The 24,044-nt window shown below is 54.3% G+C and overlaps 2 protein-coding genes across 7 annotated transcripts in view; both read right to left on the reverse strand.

The window, feature by feature from the left end:
* LARGE2 (LARGE xylosyl- and glucuronyltransferase 2) overlaps window positions 1-10,532 on the reverse strand; it is a 46,658-nt gene extending 36,126 nt beyond the window's left edge. For 3 of the 6 annotated variants that reach the window (XM_073541692.1, XM_073541698.1, XM_073541699.1), the window contains exons 1-2: window positions 10,353-10,532; window positions 7,709-7,879 (exon numbers count right to left, since the gene is read on the reverse strand). The gene's annotated coding sequence lies outside the window, so the exon portion shown is untranslated. Of the gene's footprint in view, window positions 1-7,549; window positions 7,670-7,708; window positions 7,880-10,352 lie in introns of those variants that run through there. The other 3 variants (XM_073541693.1, XM_073541697.1, XM_073541694.1) reach the window with 3 other exon arrangements.
* Window positions 425-5,055, reverse strand: LOC141046908 (uncharacterized). The gene is made up of 2 exons (XM_073541707.1): window positions 1,628-5,055; window positions 425-1,533 (listed from the first exon to the last, which is right to left on the reverse strand). The coding sequence occupies exons 1-2, from the start codon at window positions 2,529-2,531 to the stop codon at window positions 425-427; spliced, it is 2,013 nt and encodes a 670-aa protein (XP_073397808.1). The 5' UTR covers window positions 2,532-5,055.
* Window positions 10,533-24,044: the final 13,512 nt, after the last annotated feature.

Genomic DNA, 24,044 nt, shown 5'->3' on the forward strand with positions numbered 1-24,044 from the left:
CGAGAGGGACAAAAAATAGTTTTCTGCTAAGTTTAAAATTCTTGCCGCTGAAGACATCAGAGTCTCTGATCGAGTTCCTCCTTGTCTGTTTATATAGGCCACTGTGGTGGTGTTGTCCGATAGGATCCTGACATGCTTCTGTTGGAGCTGCGGAAGGAAGTTGTATAGAGCATAGAACACTGCAGTCAGTTCTTTTAAATTGGATGAGTACTCGCATTCCTCTCTATTCCACCTTCCCTGATGAAACCCATTCTCCATGTGGGCTCCCCAGCCCTGGGGACTGGCATCGGTGGTTACGATACAGGATGGAACTATAACCCATGGAACTCCTGAACATAAATGGTCATCATCTAACCACCACTCTAGAGAAGTCAAGACTTCTTGTGACAGGGTTATTTTGCTCTGTAAATGACCACTATGTCGCTTATCCTCTTGGAGGATCTGGTGTTGTAGTGTACGGACATGGTACTGGGCCCACCGGACTGCCGGGGTGCAAGAATTTAGTGATCCTAATAGTGACATTGCTCCTCAAGGACACACGTGGTCTATCTATAGCTGCTCGTATTTTTTGTTTCGTGAGGGTGATTTTTACCTGAGGTAGTAGACATCTCTGGGTCAAGGAATCTAGTTGAAATCCTAGAAATGTCTGGAGAGATTGTGGATCGAGTCTGGACTTTTGGATATTGATGATCCAGCCAAGGCTCTGAAAAGAGGAGATTGCGTCAGTCACGCGTTCGGTACATTGTTTGACTGAATTCCCAATTATTAGGAAGTCGTCTAAATACGGCACGATCAGTGTGTCCTTTTGGCGAAGGTAGGCCATCACTTCTGCCATCACCTTGGTAAATATTCTTGGTGCCGTGGAAAGCCCGAAGGGCATGGCCGCGTATTGGAAATGACGAATCCTGCCCTCGACTTCCACTGCGACTCTTAGGTATTTCTGGAATCTATTGTGAATAGGGAGATGATAATAAGCATCTTTTAAATCAATCCCTGCCATTATGCAATTTGGGAAAAGAAGCTTTATAGTGGATCTAATTGATTCCATTTTGAAGTTATAATTTTTTATAAATGAATTAAGCTTCTTTAAATTAATAATGGTTCTAAACGTACCGTCTGGTTTAGAAACCAAAAACAGGGGAGAGTAAAAGCCTCTACCCTCTTGTTCCTCAGGGACGTCAACTAAAACTTTTTTAGCTAGTAGGACTCGAATCTCGTCTTCGAGAGCCTTTTGCTGAACTGAGGAATTAAGGCGAGTTATAACAAAGAACTCATAAGGGATCTGAAGGAATTCAATCTTTATTCCTTCCTTGATTATGTTCAAAATCCATGGGCTTAACGTAATTTGTTCCCATTTGGTAACAAAAAATTTTAATCTACCCCCAACTGGTGGGTCTAAACTCTTAATTTTTATCTCTCCTATATGTTGGCCCTCTGAAGATGGTACCCTTCTGCTTTTCGTCTTTCGTGGCCCATCTATTCGTTCTGTCCGACTGTCTTCTTCTCCCGAATGGCCGTCTCTTAAAGGTTTTCCTATAAAATGGAATGGGAGAATCACTGAAGGCCTTTTTCCTCTCTTTTGCCTTGGCGAGAATTTCGTCTAAGGCTTTCCCGAAGAGGAACTCACCCTCGCATGGGGTTGCACTAATTTTGGATTTTGATTGTGCGTCCCCTTTCCAGCTTTTTATCCACAGCGCGCGTCTGGCGTTATTCACCAGGGCTGCCGACCTCGCTGCCAGTCTTAGGGTGTCCGCTGAAGCATCTGCCGTAAAGGCAGCTGCACCTCTTATCAACGGGATGGCTGCACGCAGTTTCTCCCTTGACACTCTTTGCTCGATCTGCTGATCTAATTGATCTAGCCATACCAGCATTGATCTAGCAGTACATGTGCTGACTATTGCGGGTTTGAATACCCCGGTGGTGGACTCCCAGGACCTTTTGAGCGAAGATTCTGCCTTTCGGTCTAATGGGTCTGCTAACAATCCTGCGTCCTCGACCGGGATCGAGGTCTGTTTGGAAGTGGAGGCTATGACGGCATCCACCTTTGGTATTTTATTCCATTTCAATAGGTCTTCATCAGTGAAAGGATACTTCCGTTTTGAGGCTGATGGGAGAAAACCCCTCTGGTCGTGTTTTTCCCACTCTCTTTTGATGAGGTCCTTAATTGCCGGTATCACCGGAAATGATCTCCTCTTTTTTTCTGCCAATCCCGCAAACATAATGTCCTGCGCGGTCTGGGCTCCCCTTTCCTCTTCACACCCCATAGTATTTCTAACCGCTTTTACCAGGTTATCTACGCTGTCCAGTGGAAAACATGCGCGTCCTTCCATCTCCGAGGATGACGATGAGGACGTGAATGCGGAGCCTGAGTTTAACTCCTGTTCTTCCTCTGACTCTGAACTAACAACGACCTGTTTCTTATGACTGGACTCTGAGGGAGTGCTGGCGCGGTTGATGGCTTGTATCTCCTCCCTAATTATGGCTCGGATATCTTTAGAAGATATCGTCGACCCCTGCCTGGTCTCTTTCATGCATTGTTTGCAGAGTTTTTTTGGGTAGGAGTCAGGGAGAGGCTCTGAACATAATGCGCATTCTTTATGTTTAGTTTTTTCTTTGACTGAAGTGGGGGGTCAAAGGTAAAGAGAGGGGGAGGGGGTTAGCTTAATAGGTAGAGTATATACTTTGCACACTCACCCAGTGAAGCTTAATACCGGGTCGGATGGCTGAGACGGTCTGGATCTGGTTTCTGCTGCCTCGCTCCTGCGGGCAGTCTCTGTCCTGGCGCTGCGGTCCCTGGTGGAATTGCCCCCAGCTGAATCCCCTGCTGGGGCCTGCGACTCCGTGGGGGACGACATGGTTCCATCGTTGCAGCGCTGTTTTATCTTCACTCCTGTCGTGCCCCCGGAAGTCGCCCTGTGTCAGGGCGCATGCGCCGCGTCATCGCCATCCTACCCCGGAAGTTCAACCATTACTTCCGGGGTATAGGAGCGTCGGGCGCCGGCCGGCTCCTGCGCCACCGCTACTCACACGCTCATGGCTTCACCTCCCACGCTGTATCCCCACCGATGGGGGGGGGGGGGGGGGGTGTTCTGCCTCCGGATGCCAGACCGGCCCGCTCCCTGGTAAGACCGGGCGGCCCTCCCCGGACCCGGTCATCACCGTTATGCCACCAGACGAGGGGGGAGCCGTCAAACGGAATCTCCCCCGACGCTGCTTCCGGACCGCAGCCCCTGCCGTTCCCGAGGAGACCGCACAGGCGGATGCATGGCCCAGGTAAGATCCTGCAGGATCCTGCTCCATTTGGAACAGGAAACCAAAACTGAGGAGGAAAGGTGGACCGCCCCTTTTATCTTTCCTGTAGGGTTTCCTGTTCCAAATGGGCGGATCCGATACCTCCAGTGGGTGCTGTCGTGGCGAAGAGTAAAAAAACAATTTCACCATTTGTTTTTGTGTTTTGCGGCATTCATTGTGCGGTAAAAATGAGCTAGAGACATTATTCTCCAGGTTGATACGACTATGGAGATACCAGACTTGGACAGTTTTACTTTTTTTTTTTTTTTTTCACATTTCAGCAATTAAAAGAAAAAAAATAAAATAGTGTCTTTTTTTTTTTTTTTTTTTTTTTTTATTCTTTAATTTTCCATTGACGGAGCCGTACAAAGTTTTGTTATTTGTGCCCCAAGGGAACATTTTTAGCATTACCATTTTGGGGTGCAGACGATTTAAAAAAAATCCCCAAAAATGACAATTTTGGCCATCTGATCCATTTTTTTTTTTCTCTTAGAAATTAATGTACTGGTGAAATTATTCAATAGACGCACCAATGTCATTTTTTTTTTTTAATCCTATGAAGCCCAGATCGGAGCACCAAGATGGCGGCAGCAACTACGGCAAACGGGTGGCTCCTCGTAATACCGTCACAAGCCAAAAATGACTGTGCGGATCTACAAATAAGTGCTTAATAAAGATGAAGGTAGCTCTATATACCACCACCTGCCTGCGGCTAACAAGGATGAGGCTTGCACTCCTTGCCTATACCTGTAGGGAGAGTCACTACAAGTCCCAGCACGGAATAGTAAAAGTTCACAATAGGGCAAATGTTCCTTGCCGAGCACCAGGCGCTTACGTGACAATGACGACCTTTCAGAAGCGCAGTCATGTAGTTACAGACTCCTGGCGGATCCGACGCTGCAGATCAAAGCTCCGGGGTCCGGACACTAAACTTTCCCAAGACGTCGGGAAAGATTAAACCTGAGCCGGAGATTAGAGAGCGGGGCCGGCATCAGAACAATCCTTGTGTTCTCTGCATCCGAGTCCCACATAATCCCTGGCACCACTAATAACCGGACGCACGGAGGTGCAGGTGCGTCCCCATGCGGACGGCGGTGGCGGCCCTCGGTCTTCGTGCCCAGTAATGATGTGTTTTGCTGAATCTATGGGCAAAACTTGGATGAAACGAAAGCAAATCCTCTTAATCTTTAATTTTCTCCCATGACCAATTACTGAAATCCCACAAATCCCTATAGGGGGGCGCCGGTAGTACCCCCCCTCCGGAGACTCCAGAGATCAACAGTAAGAAATTATTTTATGAGTTTCTATACATATTTCTAATTATGTTTGATTTTCTCAATGACGATTTTTATTCTATTTTCGGTACAGGATTATGGGGGCGGCAGTCTCTTCTGAGCAGCTGATAACAGCACTTAGAGATCTGCCTTACAGCAGCCACATGGAGCAGAGACAGCAAAAAGTCCATTGACTTCTATGGGGGAAGTGTTGCGGGCACGCTCTGTGACCATCATCTATCACCTTCTATGGGGGAAGTGTTGTGGGCACGCTCTGTGACCATCATCAATCGACTTCTATGGGGGAAGTGTAGTGGGCACGCTCTGTGACCATCATCTATCGACTTCTATGGGGGAAGTGTAGTGGGCACGCTCTGTGACCATCATCTATATCACCTTCTATGGGGGAAGTGTTGTGGGCACACTCTGTGACCATCATCTATCACCTTCTATGGGGGAAGTGTTGTGGGCACGCTCTGTGACCATCATCTATCGACTTCTATGGGGGAAGTGTAGTGGGCACGCTCTGTGACCATCATCTATATCACCTTCTATGGGGGAAGTGTAGTGGGCACGCTCTGTGACCATCATCTATATCACCTTCTATGGGGGAAGTGTTGTGGGCACGCTCTGTGACCATCATCTATCACCTTCTATGGGGGAAGTGTTGTGGGCACGCTCTGTGACCATCATCTATCGACTTCTATGGGGGAAGTGTTGTGGGCACGCTCTGTGACCATCATCTATCACCTTCTATGGGGGAAGTGTTGTGGGCACGCTCTGTGACCATCATCTATCACCTTCTATGGGGGAAGTGTTGTGGGCACGCTCTGTGACCATCATCTATCGACTTCTATGGGGGAAGTGTAGTGGGCACGCTCTGTGACCATCATCTATCACCTTCTATGGGGGAAGTGTTGTGGGCACGCTCTGTGACCATCATCTATCACCTTCTATGGGGGAAGTGTTGTGGGCACGCTCTGTGACCATCATCTATCACCTTCTATGGGGGAAGTGTTGTGGGCACGCTCTGTGACCATCATCTATCACCTTCTATGGGGGAAGTGTTGTGGGCACGCTCTGTGACCATCATCTATCACCTTCTATGGGGGAAGTGTTGTGGGCACGCTCTGTGACCATCATCTATCACCTTCTATGGGGGAAGTGTTGTGGGCACGCTCTGTGACCATCATCTATCACCTTCTATGGGGGAAGTGTTGTGGGCACGCTCTGTGACCATCATCTATCACCTTCTATGGGGGAAGTGTTGTGGGCACGCTCTGTGACCATCATCTATCACCTTCTATGGGGGAAGTGTTGTGGGCACGCTCTGTGACCATCATCTATCACCTTCTATGGGGGAAGTGTTGTGGGCACGCTCTGTGACCATCATCTATCACCTTCTATGGGGGAAGTGTTGTGGGCATGCTCTGTGACCATCATCTATTGACTAAAGAATTTGGTGGTAAAAAAAACAAACCTGATTACTCACTCACACCGCCCCCCCCCCCCCCCCCCGCTGATCTCCTGCAGCCAGCAACGACTTTAAAAAGTCATCAGTGCTATGTCAGTGGGGGGCCAACACCAGCATCGATCAGCTGGTTTCATGGTGTGTGAGTAAACACAGTGTACAAAGCCAGAAGAAGCCTAGCGTAGCCTCTGTGGCAGTTCTTGGATTGCAGCTCAGATCACATTCACTTCATAAGGAGCCGAGCTGCCGTACCTGACCAGACCTGTGATTAGAACACAAGAATAAGGCCACTTTTACATGAACCCTTGCTAAAATTTGATCAAGAGGCAGCATGTCGGGTACCCAATGCACGGCGCTACATTGAACACTACCGACTGCCAGCAGCAAATGCCCCACAGCGACCAATCACCTACAGAATAGAGCGGCATCCGCTGAGAGTCGTAGTGCCCGCTATATGTCATTAGTGAGCTGCCGGCTCAGGCGGACACGTCATTGCTTCCCAAACACGCAGCGGCGCTCTGCAGGTCGCCCACGTTGGCACACTTGATACCAGCCTGACAAAAACACACTACGAGAGCGCCAGGAAAGTGTACACAGCTCTGCCAATATTGACCCTGACCTGCAGGCTGCAGTTAGCGTCTGATTACAGGAGAAGCGCCGGCTGTCACCCGCATGGTGGATACACAAAGCGTCATCCCGTCCAGCTGTGCTCATAGGACACGAGGCTGCGAAACGCGTCCTGCAGAGCCGCACGCGGACGTATATACACACCCACCAGAATGACACCTAGTGACTACACAAGTGCACCAGGTGCAGGAGCAACGTGTGAGCAGCACCGGAGTCCAGGATCCCAAACGCCTCATCTGTACAGGGTTTGCTTATTGCCCCCAGTGTTTGCTTGTTTTTTTTTTTTGGATACTCTGTTTCACTCCCACACTCCAAAAACACAGTTTACTGCGGATATCGCTGCTGTCAATTTGCTGAGACAATCACCCTGTGAAAATAAAACTTCAGATGTGAACATAACCAAAGCCCAAAATCGGAAACCAGACTACACCATTACTGTAAGTGAGGTCCGTCGGTGGATGGAGCCGCCGTGAGCATCAATTCTGCTCCTCAGATCCTGACAAACGTAAAAAAAAAAAAAAAAAAACAGATTTCAGAACGCGGATGTTCTCTATGGGGTGATTCACCAAGATCGGGGTCAGTATTAATGCAGGGACTGCTGCCGGGCGCCAATGTGACAAATCTCCAAGCGTTGGGGGCTGCAGCACATTTTCCCCATAATTTACTAATGTCGGAAGCGCTCGGCCTCCTCCCGGCTAAATCCTGAAAACTTCTCATAAAAGTTGAGCGCGGATAAAAAAGGCAAAAAGTTACAAACGTGTGCAATATTTCAGTGTTACAGGAGATTTCTGGCGCAAACTCTGATGACTCGGCGCCTCTGATAATCCAATAATTTCCAGATTATCGAGATTCGGAATTATTGGAAGACAAGTTTATAAAAACGTACTCACGGCTCAACGTCCTGATCAGTCATCGATCGTCACTCGGAAACCCAACGTTCCTCACGCCGCCCCAAAATCCACCTGTCCGGACCTTCATAAACCACTCCACCTGCAGACGCCCCTGCTAACCCACAATGGGACGGTATTTGTCGCAGCCCACTCACTTCCGGATTAGTGGACGTTCATTTCACTCAAAACGTTCTACTTCTTCTTTTGCGGATTATTCAAATCTATAAAACTTCAAAACGGCCTTGGCGGAGCGGATAATCCCGGGTGCAGTAATTCCATTAATCCCGCACCTTCGTCCTCCTCAGTTTTCTTCCACGTCTGTCATCCTGCGGGACACAAGGACAGATGGCCACAGAGGCTGACCTCACGTCTCACAGCAACCCAGAGATATACATAGAGGCGCCCAAATATACCTCATGGCGGTCACTGATCTCGGAACCATTTAACCCTTCAGACCCTGGGGAGGCTACACGATACTGCAGATTTGACAGTGCCGAACCACCCGCTACACTCCCGTTCTGGCCGGGGTCCTCCCACAGCAGAAAGTGTATTTTTAGGAAGTGAGGTATCGGAGAAACAGATGGTATTTTTGGAAGCAAAAAAGGGGAAACTTTTTTTTTTTCCTTTCTAAAACCACAAATGTCTCCTCATCGTACGGTTATACTGCCCGCGGGGGGCAGACGGCCCACGCTAATATAAGCCACAGAAACCGCAGTGCCTGTAAATAGCGTCCACCTCATCCCAGAATGTAAGTGACTGTGCCCAAGTGAGAGAGAGACACAATCTCCAAACCACAAGCGGCTCCGAGACCGTCCGGTTATAGAAAGACTGCACGGTACAAAATGGCAGCACTAATAGCCGCAATCAGACACCACCGGCTATTTCGTGTGACTCCACTAAATACAGATGTAGACAGAGAAACGGACAGTGGCGGAGAGGCAGGGGCAGGCGGAGAGGCAGGGGCAGGCGGAGAGGCAGGGGCAGATCATATCTTGTGTTACAAATACCAACAGCTCTGCTCCTATTGAAGTGAATGTGATCCGAGCTGCAGTACTGAGAACGGCCACTACACAGTGTGTGGCGCTGCGCTTTCCTTTTTCTAGACACTGTGTGGGAGTGGGGGGGGTGACATAGGGTAACCAAAAACAGAAAACAAATCAGAATATCTATATTCCATTTTGTGCACACAGCTCATCCGCAGACCTATGTGTCTCCATAATAATAATAAATTTTATTTTTATAGCGCCGACATATTCCGCAGCACTTTACATTTCGGAGGGGATTTGTACAGACAATAGACATTACAGCATAACAATAATCACATAGATCATAACAGATACCAAGAGGAGTGAGGGCCCTGCTCGCAAGCTTACAATCTATGAGGAAAGAGGGGAGACACGAAAGGTGGGTGGTAACAGTTGCCCTGATTGTATGGACCAGCCATAATGTTAAGTGTGTATCAGTACAGACACAGAGGGCTAATGGATGCATAAAGCATGTGGGAACATGATGCGGGGAACCTGGTTATGGTAAGGCCTGTTTAACACTTCAGTTTTTGTGTCAGTTAAAATCCGCCAAAGAGGCGGAAAGCGGATCCGTTCCTAACTAGAGAGAATTTTTTTTTTCTCTGTCCGCCAGAAATGATTTCAGGGTTAAATTTCCTCCTGACTTCATTCCTCCGGGTCAAAAACGGAAGTGTGAAACAGGCCTAAAACTTTTGGCTGTGCCACACAGGGATAGATTAGGTTAGTGCGTTGAGGCGATAGGCCAGTCTGAATAAATGCGTTTTCAGGACACGCTTAAAATTGTGGGGATTGGGGACTAATCGTATTGACCTGGGAAGAGCATTCCAAAGAATTGGCGCAGCACGTGTAAAGTCTTGGAGACGGGAGTGGGAGGTTCTGATTGAGGATGCTAACCTCAGGTCATCAGCAGAACGGAGGGCACGGGTAGGGTGGTATACTGAAACAAGGGAGGAGATGTAGGGTGGTGCTGAGCCATGGAGGGCTTTGTGGGTGAGGGTAATAAGTTTGTACTGGATTCTGGAGTGGATGGGTAGCCAGTGTAATGACTGGCACAAGGTAGAGGCATCGGTGTAACGATTGGTGAGGAATATGATCCTGGCTGCAGCATTCAGGACAGATTGGAGAGGGGAGAGTTTGGTAAGAGGGAGACCGATTAGAAGAGAGTTACAATAGTCCAGACGAGAATGAATAAGAGAAACAGTAAGAGTTTTTGCAGAGTCAAAAGAAAGAAAAGGTCGAATTCTAGAAATGTTTTGAGGTGCAGATAACAAGAGCGAGCCAGTGATCGAATGTGGGGGGCAAAGGAAAGCTCGGAATCAAGTATGACCCCAAGACAGCGGGCCTGTTGCTGGGGAGTAATAGTGGAGCCACCCACAGCACAACCCCTGTGGAGCGCAGTCTTGCCGTCACCCTCTCTTCCATGACACCAGAGGTGTATTAGAGAAAGATGACAAGATCCATCTACCCGCATATCGCCTGGACACACATCGGTCTGCACAGGAGCTGCGTACACAGAACGGACAGCACTGACTATTATACATAGAGGTTGAATCATGTCGCTTTCCAAATTAAAAAAATATATATATATATTAGTAACAATCCGATACATAAACATAAAACCAGGAGGAAATAACGAAAGCACAAAATAGAAAAAAGCAAAATAAAATAAATCAAGGCGTCCGGGTGATTTCCGTTCCCTTTAATAAGAGGCGGCGTGCAGCAGCCCCATGTAACAGTCCCATGCCAGCCTCTCTGCCCACTCCACCCCTCATACCTCCGGTTCCCCGGGGGTCATTGCTCCCGGCGTCTCCCGCGGTCACACACTCTGGTTTGCAGCCATAGAAATGATGAGCAGCGCAGGAGACGGTCACATCGATGCGCTCTGGGATCGTTTACACAGGGTTCTGACTCAGTCTCACACCAGAGCGAGTGAATGTTGTGCGCCTGCGCAGTACGCTCGTACTGTTACCAGGCTTGGCTTTCGATTAACTTGCCCTCTTAAAGGCGCCGGTACTTAAAAATATCTGTATATGAAATATCCAAGAGTAGGTATAGAGATGCACATAAATACACAGATGATTAGTAAATATATAAACAATGTAAAAATATCTAGAAATCATATGCAATTAATATCTAAATATGTATATATATAATAAAAAGCATTTTCAACTGCAGCAATAGAATTCTTGTATGGAATTTGGAATTTCAATTTGCACAGGTAGGTGAAGCCCTTTGAATATGAGTCGATGCGTTCCTAGCAGAGCGTCGGAGCACTCAGGGTCAGGTGAGGAGACCCCGCCAGTAAAATCGGCTCCGCGCCATCATACTTCCAATAATCTCCTCAATGATTGGACGCAGTATAAAGAGATTTAATTAAATGTCTAGAAACGAAGGAATCTGCACTAACGTAAATAAATCACAACTAATAAGGTGACGGTGTCAGAATCCATACGTGTTGGGAAGGTTTTGGATGAGCTAAAAGAGCTCAGGTGGTGATGGTGGCTCCTCCGACCCCATAACACTCACCCCCGCTGTATGTACCTGTCTGCTCAGTGTCGCCCCCGCTGTATGTACCTGTCTGCTCAGTGTCACTCCCGCTGTATGTACCTGTCTGCTCAGTGTCACTCCCGCTGTATGTACCTGTCTGCTCAGTGTCGCCCCAGCTGTATGTACCTGTCTGCTCAGTGTCACCCCCGCTGTATGTAAATGTGTGCTCAGTGTCGCCCCCGCTGTATGTACCAGTGTACTCAGTGTCACCCTCGCTGTATGTACCTGTGTGCTCAGTGTCGCCCCCCGCTGTATGTACCTGTCTGCTCAGTGTCGCCCCCGCTGTATGCACCTGTGTGCTCAGTGCCGCCCCCGCTGTATGTACCTGTGTGCTCAGTGTCGCCCCCGCTGTATGTACCTGTCTGTTCAGTGTCGCCCCCACTGTATGTACCTGTGTGCTCAGTGTCGCCCCCGCTGTATGTACCTGTCTGCTCAGTATCGCCCTCGCTGTATGTACCTGTCTGTTCAGTGTCGCCCCCGCTGTATGTACCTGTCTGTTCAGTGTCGCCCCCGCTGTATGCACCTGTGTGCTCAGTATCGCCCTCGCTGTATGTACCTGTCTGTTCAGTGTCGCCCCCGCTGTATGTACCTGTCTGTTCAGTGTCGCCCCCGCTGTATGTACCCGTGTGCTCAGTGTCGCCCCCGCTGTATGTACCAGTGTGCTCAGTGTCGCCCCCCGCTGTATGTACCTGTGTGCTCAGTATCGCCCTCGCTGTATGCACCTGTCTGCTCAGTGTCGCCCCCGCTGTATGTACCTGTGCGCTCAGTATCGCCCTCGCTGTATGCACCTGTCTGCTCAGTGTCGCCCCCGCTGTATGTACCTGTGTGCTCAGTGTCGCCCCCGCTGTATGTACCTGTCTGCTCAGTGTCGCCCCCGCTGTATGTACCTGTGTGCTCAGTATCGCCCTCGCTGTATGTACCCGTGTGCTCAGTGTTGCCCCCGCTGTATGCACCTGTCTGTTCAGTGTCGCCCTCGCTGTATGTACCTGTGTGCTCAGTGTCTCCCCCGCTGTATGTACCTGTGTGCTCAGTGTCGCCCCCGCTGTATGTACCTGTCTGCTCAGTGTCGCCCCCGCTGTATGTACCTGTCTGTTCAGTGTCGCCCTCGCTGTATGTACCTGTGTGCACAGTGTCGCCCCCCGCTGTATGTACCTGTCTGCTCAGTGTCGCCCCCGCTGTATGTACCTGTCTGCTCAGTGTCGCCCCCGCTGTATGTACCTGTCTGCTCAGTGTCGCCCCCCGCTGTATGTACCTGTGTGCTCAGTATCGCCCTCGCTGTATGTACCTGTCTGCTCAGTATCGCCCTCGCTGTATGCACCTGTCTGTTCAGTGTCGCCGCCGCTGTATGTACCTGTCTGCTCAGTGTCACTCCCGCTGTATGTACCTGTGTGCTCAGTGTCGCCCCCCGCTGTATGCACCTGTCTGCTCAGTGTCGCCCCCGCTGTATGTAAATGTGTGCTCAGTGTCGCCCCCCGCTGTATGTACCTGTCTGCTCAGTGTCACCCCCGCTGTATGCACCTGTGTGCTCAGTGTCGCCCCCGCTGTATGTACCAGTGTGCTCAGTGTCGCCCCCGCTGTATGTACCAGTGTGCTCAGTGTCGCCCCCGCTGTATGTACCCGTGTGCTCAGTGTCGCCCCCGCTGTATGTACCCGTGTGCTCATTGTCGCCTCTGCTGTATGGACCTGTGTGCTCAGTGTCGCTGCCGCTGTATGTACCCGTGTGCTCAGTGTCGCCCCCGCTGTATGTACCTGTCTGCTCAGTGTCACTCCCGCTGTATGTACCTGTCTGCTCAGTGTCACTCCCGCTGTATGTACCTGTGTGCTCAGTGTCGCCCCCCGCTGTATGTACCAGTGTGCTCAGTGTCGCCCCCGCTGTATGTACCTGTGTGCTCAGTGTCGCTGCCGCTGTATGTACCCGTGTGCTCAGTGTCGCCCCCGCTGTATGTACCTGTGTGCTCAGTGTCGCCCCCGCTGTATGTACCTGTGTGCTCAGTGTCGCCCCCGCTGTATGTACCTGTCTGCTCAGTGTCACTCCCGCTGTATGTACCTGTCTGCTCAGTGTCACTCCCGCTGTATGTACCTGTGTGCTCAGTGTCGCCCCCCGCTGTATGTACCAGTGTGCTCAGTGTCGCCCCCGCTGTATGTACCTGTGTGCTCAGTGTCGCCGCCGCTGTATGTACCCGTGTGCTCAGTGTCGCCCCCGCTGTATGTACCTGTGTGCTCAGTGTCGCCCCCGCTGTATGTACCTGTCTGCTCAGTGTCGCCCCCGCTGTATGTACCTGTCTGTTCAGTGTCGCCCCCGCTGTATGTACCTGTCTGTTCAGTGTCGCCCCCGCTGTATGCACCTGTCTGTTCAGTGTCGCCCCCGCTGTATGTACCTGTCTGCTCAGTGTCGCCCCCGCTGTATGTACCTGTCTGCTCAGTGTCACCCTCGCTGTATGTACCTGTGTGCTCAGTGTCGCCCTCGCTGTATGCACCTGTCTGTTCAGTGTCGCCCCCGCTGTATGTACCTGTGTGCTCAGTGTCGCCCCCGCTGTATGTACCTGTCTGCTCAGTATCGCCCTCACTGTATGTACCTGTGTACTCAGTATCGCCCTCGCTGTATGCACCTGTCTGTTCAGTGTCGCCCCCGCTGTATGCACCTGTCTGTTCAGTGTCGCCCCCGCTGTATGTACCTGTCTGTTCAGTGTCGCCCCCGCTGTATGCACCTGTGTGCTCAGTGTCGCCCCCGCTGTATGTACCTGTGTGCTCAGTGTCGCCCCCGCTGTATGTACCTGTCTGCTCAGTGTCGCCCCCGCTGTATGTACCTGTGTGCTCAGTGTCGCCCCCGCTGTATGTACCTGTGTACTCAGTATCGCCCCCGCTGTATGTACCTGTCTGCTCAGTGTCGCCCCCGCTGTATGTACCTGTCTGCTCAGTGTCGCCCTCGCTGTATGTACCTGTGTGCACAGTGTCGCCCCCCGCTGTATGTACCTGTCTGCTCAGTGTCGCCCCCGCTGTATGTACCTGTCTGCTCAGTGTCGCCCCCGCTGTATGTACCTGTGTGCTCAGTGTCGCCCCCGCTGTATGTACCTGTGTGCTCAGTGTCGCCCCCGCTGTATGTACCTGTCTGTTCAGTGTCGCCCCCGCTGTATGTACCTGTCTGTTCAGTGTCGCCCCCGCTGTATGCACCTGTCTGTTCAGTGTCGCCCCCGCTGTATGTACCTGTCTGCTCAGTGTCGCCCCCGCTGTATGTACCAGTGTACTCAGTGTCACCCTCGCTGTATGTACCTGTGTGCTCAGTGTCGCCCTCGCTGTATGCACCTGTCTGTTCAGTGTCGCCCCCGCTGTATGTACCTGTGTGCTCAGTGTCGCCCCCGCTGTATGTACCTGTCTGCTCAGTATCGCCCTCGCTGTATGTACCTGTGTACTCAGTATCGCCCTCGCTGTATGCACCTGTCTGTTCAGTGTCGCCCCCGCTGTATGCACCTGTCTGTTCAGTGTCGCCCCCGCTGTATGCACCTGTCTGTTCAGTGTCGCCCCCGCTGTATGCACCTGTCTGTTCAGTGTCGCCCCCGCTGTATGCACCTGTCTGTTCAGTGTCGCCCCCGCTGTATGTACCTGTGTACTCAGTATCGCCCTCGCTGTATGCACCTGTCTGTTCAGTGTCGCCCCCGCTGTATGTACCTGTCTGTTCAGTGTCGCCCCCGCTGTATGTACCTGTCTGCTCAGTATCGCCCTCGCTGTATGTACCTGTGTACTCAGTATCGCCCTCGCTGTATGCACCTGTCTGTTCAGTGTCGCCCCCGCTGTATGTACCTGTGTGCTCAGTGTCGCCCCCGCTGTATGTACCTGTCTGCTCAGTGTCGCCCCCGCTGTATGAACCTGTGTACTCAGTGTCGACCCCGCTGTATGTACCAGTGTGCTCAGTGTCGCCCCCCGCTGTATGTACCTGTCTGCTCAGTGTCGACCCCGCTGTAAGTACCTGTCTGCTCAGTGTCGCCCCCGCTGTATGCACCTGTCTGCTCAGTGTCGCCCCCGCTGTAGGCCCCCGTGTGCTCAGTGTCGCCGCCGCTGTATGTACCCGTGTGCTCAGTGTCGCCCCCGCTGTATGTACCTGTGTGCTCAGTGTCGCTGCCGCTGTATGTACCCGTGTGCTCAGTGTCGCCCCTGCTGTATGTACCCGTCTGCTCAGTGTCGCCCCCGCTGTATGTACCTGTGTACTCAGTATCGTCCTCGCTGTATGCACCTGTCTGCTCAGTGTCGCCCCCCGCTGTATGCACCTGTGTGCTCAGTGTCGCCCCCGCTGTATGTACCTGTCTGCTCAGTGTCGCCCCCGCTGTATGCACCTGTCTGCTCAGTGTCGCCCCAGCTGTATGCACCTGTCTGCTCAGGGTCACCCCCGCTGTATGTACCTGTCTGCTCAGTGTCGCCCCCGCTGTATGTACCTGTGTGCTCAGTGTCGCCCCCGCTGTATGCACCCGTGTGCTCAGTGTCGCCCCTGTTGTATGTACCCGTCTGCTCAGTGTCGCCCCGCCGTATGTACCCGTCTGCTCAGTGTCCACCCCGCTGTATGTACCTGTGTACTCAGTATCGCCCTCGCTGTATGCACCTGTCTGCTCAGGGTCACCCCCGCTGTATGTACCTGTGTGCTCAGTGTCGCCCCCGCTGTATGCACCCGTGTGCTCAGTGTCGCCCCCGCTGTATGTACCCGTGTACTCAGTGTCGCCCCCACTGTATGTACCCGTGTGCTCAGTGTCGCCCCCGCTGTATGTACCTGTCTGCTCAGTGTCGCCCCCGCTGTATGTACCTGTCTGTTCAGTGTCGCCCCCGCTGTATGTACCTGTGTACTCAGTGTCGCCCCCGCTGTATGCACCTGTCTGTTCAGTGTCGCCCCCACTGTATGTACCCGTGTGCTCAGTGTCGCCCCCGCTGTATGTACCTGTCTGCTCAGTGTCGCCCCCGCTGTATGTACCTGTCTGTTCAGTGTCACCCCCGCTGTATGTACCTGTGTACTCAGTATCGCCCTCGCTGTATGCACCTGTCTGTTCAGTGTCGCCCCCGCTGTATGTACCTGTGTACTCAGTGTCGCCCCCGCTGTATGCACCTGTCTGTTCAGTGTCGCCCCCGCTGTATGTACCTGTGTGCTCAGTGTCGCCCCCGCTGTATGCACCTGTCTGTTCAGTGTCGCCCCCGCTGTATGTACCTGTCTGTTCAGTGTCGCCCCCGCTGTATGCACCTGTGTGCTCAGTGTCGCCCCCGCTGTATGTACCTGTGTGCTCAGTGTCGCCCCCGCTGTATGTACCTGTCTGCTCAGTGTCGCCCCCGCTGTATGTACCTGTGTGCTCAGTGTCGCCCCCGCTGTATGTACCTGTGTACTCAGTATCGCCCCCGCTGTATGTACCTGTCTGCTCAGTGTCGCCCCCGCTGTATGTACCTGTCTGCTCAGTGTCGCCCTCGCTGTATGTACCTGTGTGCACAGTGTCGCCCCCCGCTGTATGTACCTGTCTGCTCAGTGTCGCCCCCGCTGTATGTACCTGTCTGCTCAGTGTCGCCCCCGCTGTATGTACCTGTGTGCTCAGTGTCGCCCCCGCTGTATGTACCTGTGTGCTCAGTGTCGCCCCCGCTGTATGTACCTGTCTGTTCAGTGTCGCCCCCGCTGTATGTACCTGTCTGTTCAGTGTCGCCCCCGCTGTATGCACCTGTCTGTTCAGTGTCGCCCCCGCTGTATGTACCTGTCTGCTCAGTGTCGCCCCCGCTGTATGTACCAGTGTACTCAGTGTCACCCTCGCTGTATGTACCTGTGTGCTCAGTGTCGCCCTCGCTGTATGCACCTGTCTGTTCAGTGTCGCCCCCGCTGTATGTACCTGTGTGCTCAGTGTCGCCCCCGCTGTATGTACCTGTCTGCTCAGTATCGCCCTCGCTGTATGTACCTGTGTACTCAGTATCGCCCTCGCTGTATGCACCTGTCTGTTCAGTGTCGCCCCCGCTGTATGCACCTGTCTGTTCAGTGTCGCCCCCGCTGTATGCACCTGTCTGTTCAGTGTCGCCCCCGCTGTATGCACCTGTCTGTTCAGTGTCGCCCCCGCTGTATGCACCTGTCTGTTCAGTGTCGCCCCCGCTGTATGTACCTGTGTACTCAGTATCGCCCTCGCTGTATGCACCTGTCTGTTCAGTGTCGCCCCCGCTGTATGTACCTGTCTGTTCAGTGTCGCCCCCGCTGTATGTACCTGTCTGCTCAGTATCGCCCTCGCTGTATGTACCTGTGTACTCAGTATCGCCCTCGCTGTATGCACCTGTCTGTTCAGTGTCGCCCCCGCTGTATGTACCTGTGTGCTCAGTGTCGCCCCCGCTGTATGTACCTGTCTGCTCAGTGTCGCCCCCGCTGTATGAACCTGTGTACTCAGTGTCGACCCCGCTGTATGTACCAGTGTGCTCAGTGTCGCCCCCCGCTGTATGTACCTGTCTGCTCAGTGTCGACCCCGCTGTAAGTACCTGTCTGCTCAGTGTCGCCCCCGCTGTATGCACCTGTCTGCTCAGTGTCGCCCCCGCTGTAGGCCCCCGTGTGCTCAGTGTCGCCGCCGCTGTATGTACCCGTGTGCTCAGTGTCGCCCCCGCTGTATGTACCTGTGTGCTCAGTGTCGCTGCCGCTGTATGTACCCGTGTGCTCAGTGTCGCCCCTGCTGTATGTACCCGTCTGCTCAGTGTCGCCCCCGCTGTATGTACCTGTGTACTCAGTATCGCCCTCGCTGTATGCACCTGTCTGCTCAGTGTCGCCCCCCGCTGTATGCACCTGTGTGCTCAGTGTCGCCCCCGCTGTATGTACCTGTCTGCTCAGTGTCGCCCCCGCTGTATGCACCTGTCTGCTCAGTGTCGCCCCAGCTGTATGCACCTGTCTGCTCAGGGTCACCCCCGCTGTATGTACCTGTCTGCTCAGTGTCGCCCCCGCTGTATGTACCTGTGTGCTCAGTGTCGCCCCCGCTGTATGCACCCGTGTGCTCAGTGTCGCCCCCGCTGTATGTACCCGTGTACTCAGTGTCGCCCCCACTGTATGTACCCGTGTGCTCAGTGTCGCCCCCGCTGTATGTACCTGTCTGCTCAGTGTCGCCCCCGCTGTATGTACCTGTCTGCTCAGTGTCGCCCCCGCTGTATGTACCTGTCTGCTCAGTGTCGCCCCCGCTGTAGGCCCCCGTGTGCTCAGTGTCGCCGCCGCTGTATGTACCCGTGTGCTCAGTGTCGCCCCCGCTGTATGTACCTGTGTGCTCAGTGTCGCTGCCGCTGTATGTACCCGTGTGCTCAGTGTCGCCCCTGCTGTATGTACCCGTCTGCTCAGTGTCGCCCCGCCGTATGTACCCGTCTGCTCAGTGTCGCCCCCGCTGTATGTACCTGTGTACTCAGTATCGCCCTCGCTGTATGCACCTGTCTGCTCAGGGTCACCCCCGCTGTATGTACCTGTCTGCTCAGTGTCGCCCCCGCTGTATGCACCCGTGTGCTCAGTGTCGCCCCCGCTGTATGTACCCGTGTACTCAGTGTCGCCCCCACTGTATGTACCCGTGTGCTCAGTGTCGCCCCCGCTGTATGTACCTGTCTGCTCAGTGTCGCCCCCGCTGTATGTACCTGTCTGTTCAGTGTCGCCCCCGCTGTATGTACCTGTGTACTCAGTGTCGCCCCCGCTGTATGCACCTGTCTGTTCAGTGTCGCCCCCACTGTATGTACCCGTGTGCTCAGTGTCGCCCCCGCTGTATGTACCTGTCTGCTCAGTGTCGCCCCCGCTGTATGTACCTGTCTGTTCAGTGTCACCCCCGCTGTATGTACCTGTGTACTCAGTATCGCCCTCGCTGTATGCACCTGTCTGTTCAGGGTCACCCCCGCTGTATGTACCTGTGTGCTCAGTGTCGCCCCCGCTGTATGCACCCGTGTGCTCAGTGTCGCCCCCGCTGTATGTACCCGTGTACTCAGTGTCGCCCCCGCTGTATGTACCTGTCTGTTCAGTGTCACCCCCGCTGTATGTACCTGTGTACTCAGTATCGCCCTCGCTGTATGCACCTGTCTGTTCAGTGTCGCCCCCGCTGTATGCACCTGTGTGCTCAGTGTCGCCCCCGCTGTAGGCCCCCGTGTGCTCAGTGTCGCCGCCGCTGTATGTACCCGTGTGCTCAGTGTCGCCCCCGCTGTATGTACCTGTGTGCTCAGTGTCGCTGCCGCTGTATGTACCCGTGTGCTCAGTGTCGCCCCTGCTGTATGTACCCGTCTGCTCAGTGTCGCCCCGCCGTATGTACCCGTCTGCTCAGTGTCGCCCCCGCTGTATGTACCTGTGTACTCAGTATCGCCCTCGCTGTATGCACCTGTCTGCTCAGGGTCACCCCCGCTGTATGTACCTGTGTGCTCAGTGTCGCCCCCGCTGTATGCACCCGTGTGCTCAGTGTCGCCCCCGCTGTATGTACCCGTGTACTCAGTGTCGCCCCCACTGTATGTACCCGTGTGCTCAGTGTCGCCCCCGCTGTATGTACCTGTCTGCTCAGTGTCGCCCCCGCTGTATGTACCTGTCTGTTCAGTGTCGCCCCCGCTGTATGTACCTGTGTACTCAGTGTCGCCCCCGCTGTATGCACCTGTCTGTTCAGTGTCGCCCCCACTGTATGTACCCGTGTGCTCAGTGTCGCCCCCGCTGTATGTACCTGTCTGCTCAGTGTCGCCCCCGCTGTATGTACCTGTCTGTTCAGTGTCACCCCCGCTGTATGTACCTGTGTACTCAGTATCGCCCTCGCTGTATGCACCTGTCTGTTCAGTGTCGCCCCCGCTGTATGTACCTGTGTACTCAGTGTCGCCCCCGCTGTATGCACCTGTCTGTTCAGTGTCGCCCCCGCTGTATGTACCTGTGTGCTCAGTGTCGCCCCCGCTGTATGCACCTGTCTGTTCAGTGTCGCCCCCGCTGTATGTACCTGTCTGTTCAGTGTCGCCCCCGCTGTATGCACCTGTGTGCTCAGTGTCGCCCCCGCTGTATGTACCTGTGTGCTCAGTGTCGCCCCCGCTGTATGTACCTGTCTGCTCAGTGTCGCCCCCGCTGTATGTACCTGTGTGCTCAGTGTCGCCCCCGCTGTATGTACCTGTGTACTCAGTATCGCCCCCGCTGTATGTACCTGTCTGCTCAGTGTCGCCCCCGCTGTATGTACCTGTCTGCTCAGTGTCGCCCTCGCTGTATGTACCTGTGTGCACAGTGTCGCCCCCCGCTGTATGTACCTGTCTGCTCAGTGTCGCCCCCGCTGTATGTACCTGTCTGCTCAGTGTCGCCCCCGCTGTATGTACCTGTGTGCTCAGTGTCGCCCCCGCTGTATGTACCTGTGTGCTCAGTGTCGCCCCCGCTGTATGTACCTGTCTGTTCAGTGTCGCCCCCGCTGTATGTACCTGTCTGTTCAGTGTCGCCCCCGCTGTATGCACCTGTCTGTTCAGTGTCGCCCCCGCTGTATGTACCTGTCTGCTCAGTGTCGCCCCCGCTGTATGTACCAGTGTACTCAGTGTCACCCTCGCTGTATGTACCTGTGTGCTCAGTGTCGCCCTCGCTGTATGCACCTGTCTGTTCAGTGTCGCCCCCGCTGTATGTACCTGTGTGCTCAGTGTCGCCCCCGCTGTATGTACCTGTCTGCTCAGTATCGCCCTCGCTGTATGTACCTGTGTACTCAGTATCGCCCTCGCTGTATGCACCTGTCTGTTCAGTGTCGCCCCCGCTGTATGCACCTGTCTGTTCAGTGTCGCCCCCGCTGTATGCACCTGTCTGTTCAGTGTCGCCCCCGCTGTATGTACCTGTCTGCTCAGTGTCGCCCCCGCTGTATGTACCAGTGTACTCAGTGTCACCCTCGCTGTATGTACCTGTGTGCTCAGTGTCGCCCTCGCTGTATGCACCTGTCTGTTCAGTGTCGCCCCCGCTGTATGTACCTGTCTGTTCAGTGTCGCCCCCGCTGTATGTACCTGTCTGCTCAGTATCGCCCTCGCTGTATGTACCTGTGTACTCAGTATCGCCCTCGCTGTATGCACCTGTCTGTTCAGTGTCGCCCCCGCTGTATGTACCTGTGTGCTCAGTGTCGCCCCCGCTGTATGTACCTGTCTGCTCAGTGTCGCCCCCGCTGTATGAACCTGTGTACTCAGTGTCGACCCCGCTGTATGTACCAGTGTGCTCAGTGTCGCCCCCCGCTGTATGTACCTGTCTGCTCAGTGTCGACCCCGCTGTAAGTACCTGTCTGCTCAGTGTCGCCCCCGCTGTATGCACCTGTCTGCTCAGTGTCGCCCCCGCTGTAGGCCCCCGTGTGCTCAGTGTCGCCGCCGCTGTATGTACCCGTGTGCTCAGTGTCGCCCCCGCTGTATGTACCTGTGTGCTCAGTGTCGCTGCCGCTGTATGTACCCGTGTGCTCAGTGTCGCCCCTGCTGTATGTACCCGTCTGCTCAGTGTCGCCCCCGCTGTATGTACCTGTGTACTCAGTATCGCCCTCGCTGTATGCACCTGTCTGCTCAGTGTCGCCCCCCGCTGTATGCACCTGTGTGCTCAGTGTCGCCCCCGCTGTATGTACCTGTCTGCTCAGTGTCGCCCCCGCTGTATGCACCTGTCTGCTCAGTGTCGCCCCAGCTGTATGCACCTGTCTGCTCAGGGTCACCCCCGCTGTATGTACCTGTCTGCTCAGTGTCGCCCCCGCTGTATGTACCTGTGTGCTCAGTGTCGCCCCCGCTGTATGCACCCGTGTGCTCAGTGTCGCCCCCGCTGTATGTACCCGTGTACTCAGTGTCGCCCCCACTGTATGTACCCGTGTGCTCAGTGTCGCCCCCGCTGTATGTACCTGTCTGCTCAGTGTCGCCCCCGCTGTATGTACCTGTCTGCTCAGTGTCGCCCCCGCTGTATGTACCTGTCTGCTCAGTGTCGCCCCCGCTGTATGTACCTGTGTACTCAGTGTCGCCCCCGCTGTATGCACCTGTCTGTTCAGTGTCGCCCCCACTGTATGTACCCGTGTGCTCAGTGTCGCCCCCGCTGTATGTACCTGTCTGCTCAGTGTCGCCCCCGCTGTATGTACCTGTCTGTTCAGTGTCGCCCCCCGCTGTATGTACCTGTGTGCTCAGTGTCGCCCCCGCTGTATGCACCTGTCTGCTCAGTGTCGCCCCCGCTGTATGTACCTGTGTACTCATTATCTCCCTCGCTGTATGTCCCCGTGTGCTCAGTGTCGCCCCGCTGTATGTGCCAGTGTGCTCGGTGTCGCCCCCGCTGTATGTACCTGTGTACTCAGTGTCGACCCCGCTGTATGTACCAGTGTGCTCAGTGTCGCCCCCCGCTGTATGTACCTGTCTGCTCAGTGTCGCCCCCGCTGTAAGTACCTGTCTGCTCAGTGTCGCCCCCGCTGTATGCACCTGTGTGCTCAGTGTCGCCCCCGCTGTAGGCCCCCGTGTGCTCAGTGTCGCCGCCGCTGTATGTACCCGTGTGCTCAGTGTCGCCCCCGCTGTATGTACCTGTGTGCTCAGTGTCGCTGCCGCTGTATGTACCCGTGTGCTCAGTGTCGCCCCTGCTGTATGTACCCGTCTGCTCAGTGTCGCCCCGCCGTATGTACCCGTCTGCTCAGTGTCGCCCCCGCTGTATGTACCTGTGTACTCAGTATCGCCCTCGCTGTATGCACCTGTCTGCTCAGGGTCACCCCCGCTGTATGTACCTGTCTGCTCAGTGTCGCCCCCGCTGTATGCACCCGTGTGCTCAGTGTCGCCCCCGCTGTATGTACCCGTGTACTCAGTGTCGCCCCCACTGTATGTACCCGTGTGCTCAGTGTCGCCCCCGCTGTATGTACCTGTCTGCTCAGTGTCGCCCCCGCTGTATGTACCTGTCTGTTCAGTGTCGCCCCCGCTGTATGTACCTGTGTACTCAGTGTCGCCCCCGCTGTATGCACCTGTCTGTTCAGTGTCGCCCCCACTGTATGTACCCGTGTGCTCAGTGTCGCCCCCGCTGTATGTACCTGTCTGCTCAGTGTCGCCCCCGCTGTATGTACCTGTCTGTTCAGTGTCACCCCCGCTGTATGTACCTGTGTACTCAGTATCGCCCTCGCTGTATGCACCTGTCTGTTCAGGGTCACCCCCGCTGTATGTACCTGTGTGCTCAGTGTCGCCCCCGCTGTATGCACCCGTGTGCTCAGTGTCGCCCCCGCTGTATGTACCCGTGTACTCAGTGTCGCCCCCGCTGTATGTACCTGTCTGTTCAGTGTCACCCCCGCTGTATGTACCTGTGTACTCAGTATCGCCCTCGCTGTATGCACCTGTCTGCTCAGTGTCGCCCCCGCTGTATGTACCCGTGTACTCAGTGTCGCCCCCGCTGTATGTACCCGTGTACTCAGTGTCGCCCCCGCTGTATGTACCTGTCTGTTCAGTGTCACCCCCGCTGTATGTACCTGTGTACTCAGTATCGCCCTCGCTGTATGCACCTGTCTGTTCAGTGTCGCCCCCGCTGTATGCACCTGTGTGCTCAGTGTCGCCCCCGCTGTAGGCCCCCGTGTGCTCAGTGTCGCCGCCGCTGTATGTACCCGTGTGCTCAGTGTCGCCCCCGCTGTATGTACCTGTGTGCTCAGTGTCGCTGCCGCTGTATGTACCCGTGTGCTCAGTGTCGCCCCTGCTGTATGTACCCGTCTGCTCAGTGTCGCCCCGCCGTATGTACCCGTCTGCTCAGTGTCGCCCCCGCTGTATGTACCTGTGTACTCAGTATCGCCCTCGCTGTATGCACCTGTCTGCTCAGGGTCACCCCCGCTGTATGTACCTGTGTGCTCAGTGTCGCCCCCGCTGTATGCACCCGTGTGCTCAGTGTCGCCCCCGCTGTATGTACCCGTGTACTCAGTGTCGCCCCCACTGTATGTACCCGTGTGCTCAGTGTCGCCCCCGCTGTATGTACCTGTCTGCTCAGTGTCGCCCCCGCTGTATGTACCTGTCTGTT

Source organism: Dendrobates tinctorius, unplaced genomic scaffold (genome assembly GCF_039654945.1).
Source record: "Dendrobates tinctorius isolate UK_male_01 unplaced genomic scaffold, ASM3965494v1 ptg000124l, whole genome shotgun sequence".
Classification (NCBI taxonomy): Eukaryota; Metazoa; Chordata; class Amphibia; order Anura; family Dendrobatidae; genus Dendrobates; species Dendrobates tinctorius.